The sequence below is a fragment of the Capra hircus genome, chromosome 9 (assembly GCF_001704415.2).
Source record: "Capra hircus breed San Clemente chromosome 9, ASM170441v1, whole genome shotgun sequence".
NCBI classification, from domain to species: Eukaryota; Metazoa; Chordata; class Mammalia; order Artiodactyla; family Bovidae; genus Capra; species Capra hircus.
Window position 1 is genome coordinate 53,336,403 of NC_030816.1, and position 14,266 is coordinate 53,350,668.

At 35.1% G+C, this 14,266-nt stretch overlaps 1 protein-coding gene across 10 annotated transcripts in view; it reads right to left on the reverse strand.

Moving 5' to 3' along the window:
- The window catches only part of PTPRK (protein tyrosine phosphatase, receptor type K), a 618,081-nt gene that overhangs the window by 21,388 nt on the left and 582,427 nt on the right, over positions 1–14,266 (reverse strand). For 6 of the 10 annotated variants that reach the window (XM_018053185.1, XM_018053191.1, XM_018053188.1 and 3 more), the window contains 7 exons: positions 11,926–12,110; positions 10,073–10,160; positions 8,896–8,972; positions 8,669–8,686; positions 6,151–6,187; positions 4,514–4,611; positions 3,965–4,081 (listed from right to left, as the gene is read on the reverse strand). In XM_018053185.1, the coding sequence (XP_017908674.1) occupies positions 3,965–4,081; positions 4,514–4,611; positions 6,151–6,187; positions 8,669–8,686; positions 8,896–8,972; positions 10,073–10,160; positions 11,926–12,110 (620 nt within the window). The other 4 variants (XM_018053187.1, XM_018053194.1, XM_018053192.1 and 1 more) reach the window with 2 other exon arrangements.

A 14,266-nucleotide genomic window follows, 5' to 3' on the forward strand; every position in this document is an offset into this window, starting at 1 on the left:
ACAGTATTGTAAAGTAAAATAAAAATAAAAAATAAAAATAAAATTAATAAATAAAGAGAGGTGGGATCAATCCCTGGGTGGGGAAGACCTCCTGGAGGAGGGCACAGCAACCCACTTCGTTTTGTTGCCTGGAGAATCCCATGAACAGAAGAGGCTGGCAGGCTATGGCCCATAAGGTCACAGAGACTCGGACACCACTGAAGTGACTTAGCATGCACGCATAGCCGATGAACAATGCTATGATAGTTCCAGGTGGACATCAAAGGCATGATTGACTTTTCATAAAACTTAAACAAAGTTATAAGAAGAATGTATATTCCAAATTCTTTTGATGATAATGGAATCTAACTATTCATTAAATCATGTTTGATGGTTCTTTTCTTGAAATCTCCTATATTTTTGCTTATTTATTCTTGATTTGTCTAAGAAATTTTCATACATACTTTATAAATGTGATAATAATAATTATATTGCTCTGTATACTGGTAATTTTCCACTTAATATTTCCCCTAATTATTTTTTATGTTTGTAAAATTACTTTTAAGTATCATTTATAAAGAGTGGTATTTCTAGATCATGGATGTACAACTTTATTGTGGACATTGATGGCTATGTAAAATATCTATGACTATATATGAAGTCACTGTGAACTGAAAGTGAAAGTCGCTCATTCGTGTCTGACTTTTGCAACCCCATGGACTATACAGTCCATGGAATTCTCCAGGCCAGAATACTGGAGTGGGTAGCCTTTCCCTTCTCCAGGAGATCTTCCCAACCCAGGATTGGAACCCGGGTCTCCCTCATTACAGGTGGATTCTTTACCAACTGAACAATTAGGGAAGCCCATGAAGTCAACTGTAGTTTAAATAAATTTTTTAGGATAGGTGCATGGAAGGTAAAACTAGTTGTCAAACGATATCAATATTTTAATATTCTGTAGACGCATTGCTTTACTGATTTACAGAGAGCTTGTGTGCATGTGTGCTAAGTTGCTTCAGTTGTGTCCAACTCTGTGAGACCCTATGGACTGTACCCTGCTAGGCTCCTCTGTCCATGGGATTTTCCAGGAAGAAATACTGGAGTGGGCTGCCACGCCCTTCTCTAGGGGATCTTCCTGACCCAGGGATTGAACCTATGTCTCTTATGTCTCCTGTATTGGCAAGCATGTTCTTTACCAACAGCGCCACCTGGAAAGCCAGAGGGTTTATGGCAATTTAAATATGATCAGCAACACATGAAAATATGTCTCATCATACTCTTAAAATCAATCAGGATTATTATTCTTTTTCTAAAAGTGCTTGCTGATTTGAAGGTAAAAAATGGTATATCAGCACATGAGGTTAAACATTTTCAATAGGCATGTTAGCAGTTGCTTTTTTGTGGGGCAGAGATTCTGCTATTTCCTTTATATTTATATTAAAGCTATGAGTTAAAAATAATAAATAATCACAATTTCTTTGTTGTGTGTGTATCTTTTAATTAATTTTTTGATACAGATAATTTTATACTTTTGTGTGATCAAATTTATTAAACTTTTCTGTAACAGTATATGTTATTACTTTTATGTCTTACTTTAGTCCTCTCACACTGCCCACTAGCATTAGTCTTTCTGAACCTTTTTTTTTAAAAAAGTCAGATTATGTTACTCCTGGGCTCAAACCCTCCAATGGCTGGCTACTTTTACCTTTCATACAAACTAAAATCATAGTGGCTCACAAGACCTCACTTATCTGGCTCTGTGATTTCTCTGACTTTAAATCACATTTCTTTCCCTTTCACTTACCTATCTCTCAATACCCTAGACTCTAGTATATTTCTCAATGTGACAGGAATATCATGCTTCTAGGTCTATGAAATCACTGTTCCCTCCATCAGGAATATTCTGCCAGGGACAACAGCCCTGGGATATAATCCTTCCATGGGCTATAGTCATATTACTCTCTACCTCACTTGCTTCAAGCCTTTAGTTCAGTTCAGCTCAATTCAGTCACTCAGTCGTGTCCGACTCTTTGCGACCCCATGAATTGCAGCACACCAGCCCTCCCTGTCCATCACCAACTCCTGAAATTCACTCAGACTCACATCCATCGAGTCAGTGATGCCATCCAGCCATCTCATCCTCGGTCGTCTCCTTCTCCTCCTGCCCACAATCCCTCCCAGCATCAGAGTCTTTTCCAATGAGTCAACTCTTTGCATGAGGTGGCCAAAGTACTGGAGTTTCAGCTTTAGCATCATTCCTTCCAAAGAAATCCCAGGGCTGATCTCCTTCAGAATGGACTGGTTGGATCTCCTTGCACTCCAAGGGACTCTCAAGAGTCTTCTCCAACACCACAGTTCAAAAACATCAATTCTTCAGCGCTCAGCCTTCTTCACAGTCCAACTCTCACATCCATACATGACTACTGGAAAAACCATAGCCTTGACTAGACGGACCTTAGTCGGCAAAGTAATGTCTCTGCTTTTGAATATGCTATCTAGGTTGATCATACCTTTCCTTCCAAGGAGTAAGCGTCTTTTAATTTCATGGCTGCAATCACCATCTGCAGTGATTTTGGAGCTCCCCAAAATAAAGTCTGACACTGTTTCCACTGTTTCCCCATCTATTTCCCATGAAGTGATGGGACCGGATGCCATGATCTTCGTTTTCTGAATGTTGAGCTTTAAGCCAACTTTTTCACTCTCCTCTTTCACTTTCTTTTTTTTTTTTTTTAATTTTTGTTTTTACTTTATTTTACTTTACAATACTGTATTGGTTTTGCCATACATTGACATGAATCCACCATGGGTGTACATGCATTCCCAAACATGAACCCCCCTCCCACCTCCCTCGCCATAACATCCCTCTGGGTCATCCCCATGCACCAGCCCCAAGCATGCTGTATCCTGCATCGGACATAGACTGGCGATTCGATTCTTACATGATAGTATACATATTTCAATGCATTCTCCCAAATCATCCCACCCTCTCCCTCTCCCTCTGAGTCCAAAAGTCCGCTATACACATCTGTGTCTTTTTTGCTGTCTTGCATACAGGGTTATCATTGCCATCTTTCTAAATTCTATATATATGTGTTAGTATATTGTATTGGTGTTTTTCTTTCTGGCTTACTTCACTCTGTATAATCGGCTCCAGTTTCATCCATCTCATCAGAACTGATTCAAATGTATTCTTTTTAACGGCTGAGTAATAGTCCATTGTGTATATGTACTACAGCTTTCTTATCCATTCATCTGCTGATCGACATCTAGGTTGTTTCCATGTCCTGGCTATTATAAACAGTGCTGCGATGAACATTGGGGTACATGTGTCTCTTTCTATTCTGGTTTCCTCAGTGTGTATGCCCAGCAGTGGGATTGCTGGGTCATAAGGCAGTTCTATTTGCAATTTTTTAAGGAATCTCCACACTGTTTTCCATAGTGGCTGTACTAGTTTGCATTCCCAACTCCTCTTTCACTTTCATCAAGAGGCTTTTTAGTTCCTCTTCACTTTCTGCCATAAGGGTGGTGTCATCTGCATATCTGAGGTTATTGATATTTCTCCCGGCAATCTTGATTCTAGCTTGTGCTTCTTCCACTCACGTTATTTTTTCAACTACTCCTTTCTTGATCATTCTTTTAAAACTGTAAACTATTCCTTCCTCTGCCTCAGCCATGTTCCCTTTTTCCATTCCCTACATTATTTTTATACATGGCACTTTTCAAAAGATATGATGTTTTTATTTATTAATCTTTATTGCCTTTCTCCCGACAACAGATTATAAGCTCCACAAAAGAAAGGGTTTAATACATGTCTCAAGGTTCAGAAACATACCTGGTACATGTTATGCTCTCAAATAAATATTTGTGAAATGAATAAATAAATAGATGGATTTTATAGCATCCTTATAACAACTCTTGACAGGGATTTTAAGAAAAAAGAAACAATTTCAATATACTTAATTTTGTAGAATGTTAAGGTACTTACCCTTTCCAGGGTGAATGTCCTAACTACATATTCGGCAAGTGGTTCCATTTCTACACAAGTTACTTTGAAGTCACCATAAACTTCGGTATCATCAGGCCAATACTTATAGCATTTAACCTAAATGACAACAAGTATATATAGGTCAACCTGAATATGTAATACACATTAATCAAGATGATTTAATTTCAGCAATAACTCTTCAGGTCATAGTTAAAAGACAGTTTAAAAATCCATACGTAATAAAAAAATCCATAAATAAAAGAATCTGTAACACAATAGATAGAAAGATTTTGCATAATCTCATAAAAACATACAAGCCTGACCATGCAACTAGATTCTAACATAAAATCAAAGCTTATTTACTTTACTAAATGAGAAATCAAATAATTTCTTAGCAATCAAAGATTCACTTAGGAGCACTCAGTTGAAATGCTATGGCTAAGAAAGTTTTTCAAACAATTGAATGGTATTCTATTCTAAGTGTGTTACGTATTGCTGTTCAACTTATACTCATATTTTATAACACACAGGGTGTTTTTTGCCTCTTACCCGGCCAACTTCAACTAAATTTGTGACCATCACAATGCAGGCAGACTGCTCTTGCCAGATCATTCTCCAGAAATCATACACTGTTTCATGAACTGGGCCTATAAAAAATTAATTTGAATAGTATGTTATCAGAGAAATTGTGTAGTTAAAAAGAAGTGTAGATAAGAAAAAGAACAATATAAACTAAATGAACCAAAGTAGAAATTGTAAAGGCCTAGCACAAAATGTCACTAAAATTACTTCAATTCAAATCTAAATTCACACTAAAGGCAAAAAAATAGGTGTATACAAGTTTGTTTGCTTCAGTTTGCCTTCTGTGTTTTCAAATTCAGAAGATAGCACTAGTTTTTAGGGTACTTATATCACTCTTGTTGATGTTGTATAGTCCACTCAGTTGTGTCCAGCTCTTTGCAATCCCATGGACTATAGCCCACTAGGCTCTTCTGACCATGGGATTTCCCAGGCAAGAATACTGAAGTGGGTTGCCATTTCTTTCTCGAGGGGCTCTTCCTGACCCAGTGATCAAACTTGTGTCTCCTGTGTTAGCAGGCAGATTCTTTATTCACTGAGCCACCAGGGAAGCAGGGGCTATATCTGTCTCTAAGTTACTTTAATTCATCTTCATGTAAATAGCAAAATAGGAAGTCTTATGCCACCATCAACCAAATGGCAGACATTACTAATTAAATATACACACATCATTTATAAACAGTGCAAGTTTAGGGGTTAATCAAGAACTATCAGATATATAAGGACATGTGCTAATTTATGGTATCATCTCTGAGCTGCAAAAGCATCTACTGGGCTAAACTTTACCCTAATAGCATGAAACAAGAATATCATTCACCATGGATGATCTTTCTAACTTTAAAGAGTTTATAATTAATTAAACTCAGTAACTCCAAAGATATGGGAAAAACACTTAGAAAATAACCTGTGTAAAAACAGCAAATTAACTTTTGTTTTACTTTCCTTTTTTATAAAGTAAGATGTGCAGTTTTCTTATCTGATGGTCAGTGGTCAGTTTGGGGAGATAACTAAAGGTATCTTGGTATGGTCGTTAGGATACTTTTATTCCCCATTGTGCCACTCTAACAAGATTTCTTCACTTTCTTCTACTTTTCCACGAAGAATGAACTCAACTAAGTTCCCTTCAGCCCTTCCCTATGTTTTAGTCTTGACTTGTAAAAAAAACTGTTGCAACTCAGTCCAACATGGTAATGTTGGCCTTGGGTACTATTACATGCCAGCCCAACAAACTCTGCTGCAAAGAAACAGGCACCTTATATAAGATGAGAGCTCAGTTGCTTTCATCAAAAAATAAGTAATTTCTCTGCCCAGCACTGTTTACTAGTGCTCTGGGACATCCGGATACCAAGAACCAAATCTCAAAGACTACCAGCAGCTTCTATTTTACTTTTAATTAAAAAAATAAATCAAGGTTTAATTTATATACATGTTAAAGATATAAAACAATCTGTATTATACAGATGAATAAAGAACAGTGTTAAGTGGAAGAGCTGATTTTTTTTTAACTCATCGAATTGCAAGAAAACATCATATGGATGAATTAAGCAAGTTTCATTACTCTATAATTATTTGGTTATTCTAGTCTATTTAAAAAGGCAAAGTTTTACCTTGAGTTGCAATGTAGTGGCTTGGTCTCTGGTAGCCCTAAAATAGGAGAACAAAGTGGTCATCATTTTATATCTGTGTCAGAAATAAATGAATGAAGGCATAAAAAGATGAAGACAACCACCTGTTAAGATTAAGTTATAGTAAAAAGTCCAGAAATGAGTAGTGAACTCATAGTTCACTTCTCAAACCTAGGTTATCTGAAAGGTAAAATTAAAACAAAAATTAAATATTTTAAGGGGTCTGATTAGAATACATATTGCACAATTGAGTTTTGCTTGCTAGGAAATAACTTTATAGATTTTGTTTGGTTTCACTACAATGTTTATGCCTTCATGTTAATCTTTGGTTTCATTCCTGGCAAAACTGTGTCCAAAAAAATTAATTCTTATTTTATCATCCAAAAGTACAACACACTGCATTACAAATAGACAACGACATATTAGAACCATAAAAAAATAACAGAACATTCCAATGTTAGAGCTGGACAATGCATGTGTGCATCAAGTCAAAGTCCTGCTGAGATTTTTTTTACAGAATATTTCTATTTGATAATATGTTCAGGAATCTGCCAAAACTATTTTGTATGTGCTGATAATATTAATTTACACACACATAATTATAGGTACACACATATATAGGGAAAAAAACTTTTAAAAAATGCATCTTATCCTGAACAAAAGGTTTAGCACATTTTTCTTTATTTTTATAGTGTGCCAAGAGTTTTATGTGGTTAAGCACTTGATATTGTTTCATAAAGAAATTACTCCAAATAAAAGATAAGTTGTCAGTTGCTTTCAATTGATTTGAATTTCAATAGATCATTAGTAGCAAAAATGTTAATAGGGTTGAGCTTTGTCTTTGTTGTGTCTTCAGCAAAGGGTTTTAGTAAAAGCTTGAGTTAGCAGACCATCTGGTCCTATCCAAAACATCTATAAGACATTTGGTACATACCAAAAATTGTTGATATTTACAGGACCCTTGGTTGTGCCCAAAGTGTCCATAAGACATTTGGTCCATGCCAAAAGGTCCTTAAAAATTGTTCCTGTCCAAAATGTCCATGAGCATACTTGGTCCATGCCAAATGGTATTGGATGGCACCAAATATCAAGGACTTCTGGCATGGACCAAATGTCTCCATGGACATTTTGGAAAGGAGCAAATATCAAGGATGTTTTGGTATGGACCAAATGTCTTAACGGATGTTTTGGATAGGACCAAATGTCCTGCCAGGGTCTTGGCAGAAAACCAAGGTTAAACTAAATAGGTAAGAACAAGTACAAATTTGTCAGAGAACTGTTGATATTTTTATTCTAGAGAGCAGACTGTTTAGCTTTCCATATTGAATGAGAGTAAAATAATGATCGAAAATTTAACCAATATACTCAAAGACTATAGTTAATAAAATTCACTAATTCAAATATGTAAATAATAACAAGTCACAAAATAACTATAAAACATGAACTTAATGAATGCAATAAAATTATTTATTATTTAAAGAAATTATAAAAAGTTAGATCCTAATTATACATATATTTTGCATATCTATAAATGTATCATATTTGCTGTAATTATTGATATTTCTATCTTTTGCCTTACAAGTAATGCAAATTTAGAATTAATTCATTTCAGTATGCCTGAACTATTTTTTTAAATAGTGAAGTTTAATGAGTACTTAATATGTGCTAGGCATTGTGCTAAATGATCAACATGAATTACTTCATTTAATTCTCACAATAAAATGATGAGGTTAGTGGTATTGTTATTATCCCCACTGTAAAGATGAGGAAAGCAAGGGACAGAGGGATGAATTAACATTCTTGCAATTTCCAGTGTGATTTTGAACCAAGAAATATGAACAGAGCCTGTCCTTCTTGGATGTAATATACTGCATCCTAAATATTTTATTTTATTTGATAATTACTTGAATTAAACAAAGGATCTGCATGTACATATGTCTTAACCAACACTGAACAGTGGAATGTATATCAAAACAAACTTTCATTTTTATGATTCAATATATATGTGTGATATGTGTATTTTATAAATGCAATTTTGTAATTATTTTGCCTAAGTAATTTTAATACTTAACAAACCAATACCACACACCACAAAATAGTCTCCCTACCCATTTTTAACATCAGAAGTCAAATGTAAAAAAGTAAAATTTCAGAAACACTAATACACATCATACTATCCAGCTTCTCACATATGTTTAGGGAAGGGTAGGATAAAAGCCAGAAACAGAAACCATCAACAAATAAAACTCGAGTACATAATAAATTGTCAAAAGCTAAAAATGATCCTGCTTTTCTAAACATAGAAAAGGGAGGGAGGTAAAATAGATCTTTACACATGTAAAGGAGTTACAGAAAAATGAACATAGATATACTGTATGAGGCTAGTTAGGTGAAGCATGCAGAAAGAACTAGTAGTAAGCATTAGTAAAAACTGTAATTAAGAGTGGTTACATTAAGTATTTATAATAGGGTGCTGTTATTTACATATAGTGGTACTTACATCCCTGTACAGCCAAATCTACAGCCCAAACCAAAGTCAGGTGTGAAAGAAAGCACAACAACGTCAGTAAGTACTAGGACGCAGAACAAAGAAAAGTGTACAGTTTGTTCTTTATTTTAAAAAGCTAGCAATCACTTTATAGGTAAAAAGGAAAAGATTTATATATATACATATATATATATATATAAGTCAATAAATCAGGCATACTGCAGGATAAAAATACTCACATCTATATAGTTGGCATTAATGTAATCTGAAGAAGGATCATCCTCAACAGGTTGCAAAATTACTCTGGAGTGATCATCTGAGATTTTTAAAGGATAAAAAAAAGCTATTAAATTTCCCCCCTGTTTTGAGACAATGACCCTAGTAGAAACTTAAAATAATTCAGTGGTTAACAACAGATTAGCCATAATATACTTTTAAAATTTCACTGGATACCAGTCATTTGAAAAAATGCAAGAACTTTAATGAGCTCATTACTTATTTTGATGATAATATTCTGTTAAGAAAGCTTCAATGACTAGCATCTTCATAGTTAGGAAAATTTTAGTAGAAATGATAATAATGTCTGATAAATAATCATTTGAGTCATAAATTTTTCTGAATTACTAAACTTGTCTTAACTCCTAATTTTGCTTGTTAGGCATGATTTTAAATGGGTGGGATCTTTTCTCACTGTACTTTACAGCAAATGGGCTGCAGAATTAGGGAGTGAATTTTGAAACCCTACTCTCAACTTTTTATTTTGTGAGAGTTGTGGTTACTCTCACAAAGGTTAAACTCTGATGTATTCAAAAGAGACTGTAAAATAATTTAAATTGAGAATAAAGTAGTCTAAGTAAAATCAGCAGCTAGTTACAAGCTAAACTATCTGTCACTTTTCTTACTGCTCCTACGGTTTCATATGATAATCAATTTATTTATCTCATGAACACACCTTGAAGACATAATCAGGAGGAAGTACCTAATGATAAATAACTTGGAGCAAATGGGATTCAGGCACTGGCTCCAAGAAAGGAAACAAGGTATATGGAAGGAATAACACTCCCACCTTGAATGTGTTTGGTGGAAGAGTTATAGTAATTTAGCACGAAAAAAATCCTTCATATTCATTATCCTAATATTTTCAGTTGTTAATGACACCTCCAGGCACTTATGTGCAAACAGCACATTATCACCACAAGATGAAGAATCTGAGTCAATTAATGAGAATGATGACAATTTCAGAATTGCTGCCAATACCCAATGCTGTTATAATATTAAATAGGTTACTTTATAAACAGACTGCCATCCTCTGGGATTATTTTTAAAGTTTAAAACCATAGAAGGAGTAACTGCAAATTTACCCTTTATCTTCTACACCTGTTTTTTACATTTATCAAGAATCATAAGAGAACTTACATGCTATAATGTTTCCGTATCTGTTTTTTGCTCTATTTTGATCTTTTTTAGCTACATCCCAAGATGCTGACTGTCCTTCAAAGAAGCTCTAGAAAAAAACACAATTAACAAGCACACTGAATTTAATTCCTTTCCTTGAATCAAGTCTGTCTGTTTTAAAGACTAAAATAGTAAAAGCCACTTTCTCAGGGAGGAAGGGAGTCCTACAGCAGTAAACAAGATCAATTTTCAGACCTCAAACTTGTTTGTTGGACTCCTACTTGTTCATCTTGGATTGGACTGAGTTCAAATTGAGGACAACAAACAACTTTAGGGGGAAAAAAGCGGGGGGCGGGGGGAGGAGCCTTGAAAGTATTTCAAATTTAACATCACTGCAACTTTGTGAGACGGAAGTAGAGAAAGCATCAGAGACTTCAAAACTACTTTTAATGAGCATCTTTCAAAAATATGCTTCCTTTAGCATTTCTAACAGGACAAAGAAAACCTGTTTCCTCCCATAATTATTCATTAAATCATGTGCAATACATCATATTTTAGTTTCTTTGAAGATCCTGAAAAGGACTCAGTCTCCACAACAAGAGACCATATGAAAATTGAATAGAGTCACCATCTCCAAGAATCTTGGAACAGATGAATTTGTTGATTGGTTTAATTACCATATGCAGCAATTTAAAATATGAGTATAGATATCTTTTTGCAGAAAAACTTAAACTTTGCTCAACACAAGAAAGGGGGTCTTCAAAGAGCCAATGGTCTTTGAAGTGAGATACACAGGAATACTCACGCAGTGAACAACAACAACAAAATGGTTCTGATAGAATATTGTAATTCCTTGTACTATTTTTGTTTTATTTTTTTAATATAAATTTATTTATTTTAATTGGAGGTTAATTACTTTACAATATTGTCACCACAGCATAGTGTTTCCAGCGTATATCTAAAACCGACATCCAAAATTCAAAAATAATTTCATTCACTTCCAAACTAAGGTATAACAAGTAATCTGTAAATAAAAGGCGATGTTTAGAAGATTCCTTATGAAGTTAAATGTATTATATTTTTGGTGGTCTTTCAAAGTAAAGTAGTCCTTGGCTTCTTTCATTTTAATTGTGTGTGTTTCGTGGTGGAGATACTTTCTTTTACAATCCAGAGTGACATTTCTGGTACGTGAAAAGTAGCAAAAGAACTATTTCCTTTTTGCTATATTATGCACATTGGGATGTTTAGTTAAATAACTTCCTCTGTGGTATAATCTTGCTGTTTTAGTTTGGGTAGGAAGGGGAAATAAGGATGAAAGAATTTCCCACGTCCTTTTTTGGGGCTGCTTTTTGTTGTCTGAATTTGGAGTACTCTGTTTTTCTTCCCAGCCACCCTCAACCTATAATCCTCAAAACAAAACTCAGAGTGACAAGTAACACATTTAACACCCATAGCTTGATCTTATTTTCAACAGAGGGTCAACACGCAAAGAGGCAGACAAGTATCCACTGCTTAGGTCATTCAAATGGCAGACACTGCAAAGGTACACCAGGACTCAAGATAGTCTGCTATGGATTTTTGAGTGGGGAAAACATAAGGTCTAACAAACTGGTCTCTAAGTAGCATAGTAAAATAAATTATGGAATCCAGCATTTTTTATTAAAATGAATTTTGACCCAGCTACATCCCCTGGAAATATCCTTTTTTCAATCCATCTACATCCTTCTCCTCAAATGTCCACTTGATTGTTCACAAAGGATTAGAGGGTCTACAGAGTATTCCAGTGCTTGCTATGTAAATGGAAGGAAAAGCTGCTAAATTCTGCTGAGTATCATGGTTAGAAATAAGATTCAACATAGTATTGAAACTTTCACCTCATATTCCTCTTTGAACCCATAGCTGTCTGATGTCTTCATGAGATTAATGTGTTGCAGTAAGTCGGCTACCCTGATGGCTGGGTGCAGCTGTCCCGTCTGGTAAGGGGATTCTGTCCCCTCACACAGGTAGCGAGGTACATCAAGAAGACGACTGGATTCTGCTGTAGCACTGTGGTTCTCATCTGCCATGTTTCAGATTCCAGAAGATTAAAAAAAAGACAAAGTTACCTTGTTTAATATATATCTATGCAAAGCAGATTTTAAGATCTTATGATCTTTCTGATAATAGGAGGAAGAAAGAAACATAGTACAGACCTAGGGCAGCATCCCTATAAAGACAAAGCCTTTTACTTCAGCTCCAGGTAGGAGGTCAGGGCATATTATTAATATGTGTATATAAGCAAGACAACAGATGCTGTGAGATGTAGAGAAACAGCTGATCCACTTTAAAGAAGTATAAGTGGGAGATTTTGCTGAGTTCTGACTTTTTTCTTCTATCTGCAGTCACAGTAGTATATTGTGGGACCAGAAGATCAAGTTGTCAACTGGAGAGGTGTTTTCATTGTTGATTAAATTGAACAAATTCTTTCCCACCCATATCCCAACCTCCCTATATAGGCAACCCATCCCCACTGTAGTCCTACTATGCCCTTCCACCTGGGACGTTTTACCATGAAACACTCCAGACCCGTAAACCTGAACATTTTACAGAATCAGCCCATGGCCCGCTATGTCTGCTAGCCAGGTTACACTTGCATTTACACTTCATCTCTACTCCCTTGGTTTATTATTATTGCTATTTTTTATTGCTGATACATTTTGACTCTTCTGGTTACTGTGTACAAGAAACCTTGGTTTGTCTCTGGGACAAAATATTTAGATACTTCTGGAATTCCTCCATGGCCCATCTTGGCTGAGTTACACAGCGCCTGCTTTACGTTCCCATGGCCTTCTGTTCTCCTACATTCATTTCACTTACAATGTATTTTAATCGTTTATTTCTTGATCCCTTTTTCTAACTAAGCTCTAAATGCTTAGCATGTAGAGACAAGAGTCATATTTTTCTTTTTATTCTTAGTGCCTGGTAAAAGCAGTCACTCAATAAATATTTCAATATTTCAATGAATCAATTAGTTACAAATCCATTAAATCCCTCACCACCCACATTTAAGTGCAGGCCCCATCCCAACTGTGTTGTTAGCTTAAAATGAAAAGAAACTCTTAAGTCTCTGTCATAAGAAGGAAGAAAAGAACAAGAACATTTTACCTCTGAAAAATAAATATTATTTTAATGACCATAGTGCTAATCATTACAACGAGAAGAAGCATGCTTATAATGATCACATTTAAACTTACCATCTTTAAAAAAAACAAATGTTTTAAGGGGTGTTACTTTGGCAAACATTATACTGCCATACTCATTAACAGAAGAGAAAGTACACTCTTAGGGGAACTTTTGTTTTAATGATATTGCATACTGTAGAGAACGATATTTAGTTAACAGTTAAACATATTTCAAGTGCTGGTACATTTGCCTGTTCTATCACCAACTCTACAAATAGGATATGGCAAAAAATGAATTGTTGTCCCCATGATAAACATTTTTTCTTCCTGGAGAAGGAAAAAAAGAAAAAGAACCCCACAATCAGATTTGTGTGCTTCTATAATTTAGCTTGATTGCATTTACTTTATTTTCTCTTACTAGGCTGAATGTACTTTTTTCTTTTGCATTTACTTCTAAAACTCCACAATGAATTAAAAAAAAATTCTGCTGGATTCTGTTGTGACCTAAAAATACCCAAAAGAATTAATGCTTTTTACTCTGGTTTCCCACCCCTCTACACACAAACATTTGCTAGCAATCATGATTCACGAGTGTTTACTATTTTCTCTATGAGACGACACTCAGTTGGTCTACCTTTGCTAAAATACTGCAATCAATAGACTGACATAAAGAAATATACATCTTCCCTGTAAAATTAAATCCAGAAGCCACTGATTGGGGCACTATCACAGAATATACAGCTTAGGATAAGAAGTAAAGAGAACAGGCTCTTAGGAAGGCAAAATGCAATCACCCAAGCTGGAATAAAGGTAGTCAGTGCTCTGTGAAGCAGACCCAGAGCTCACATGGTACTTGCTGGAGCAGTGGAATATTTACATTTGTAAAAGGCTCAGTAAGAAACAGAGGATTCAGCCATATTTCAGATCTTACATGATTACGTATCAATATGAGGTAGACAGTGCCTTTTGTTTTGCATTAAGCTTTAATACAGTAGTACAATGAGCAGTATTTTTTAAAATAATCACACATGAATTATTAATAGCTATACATTTC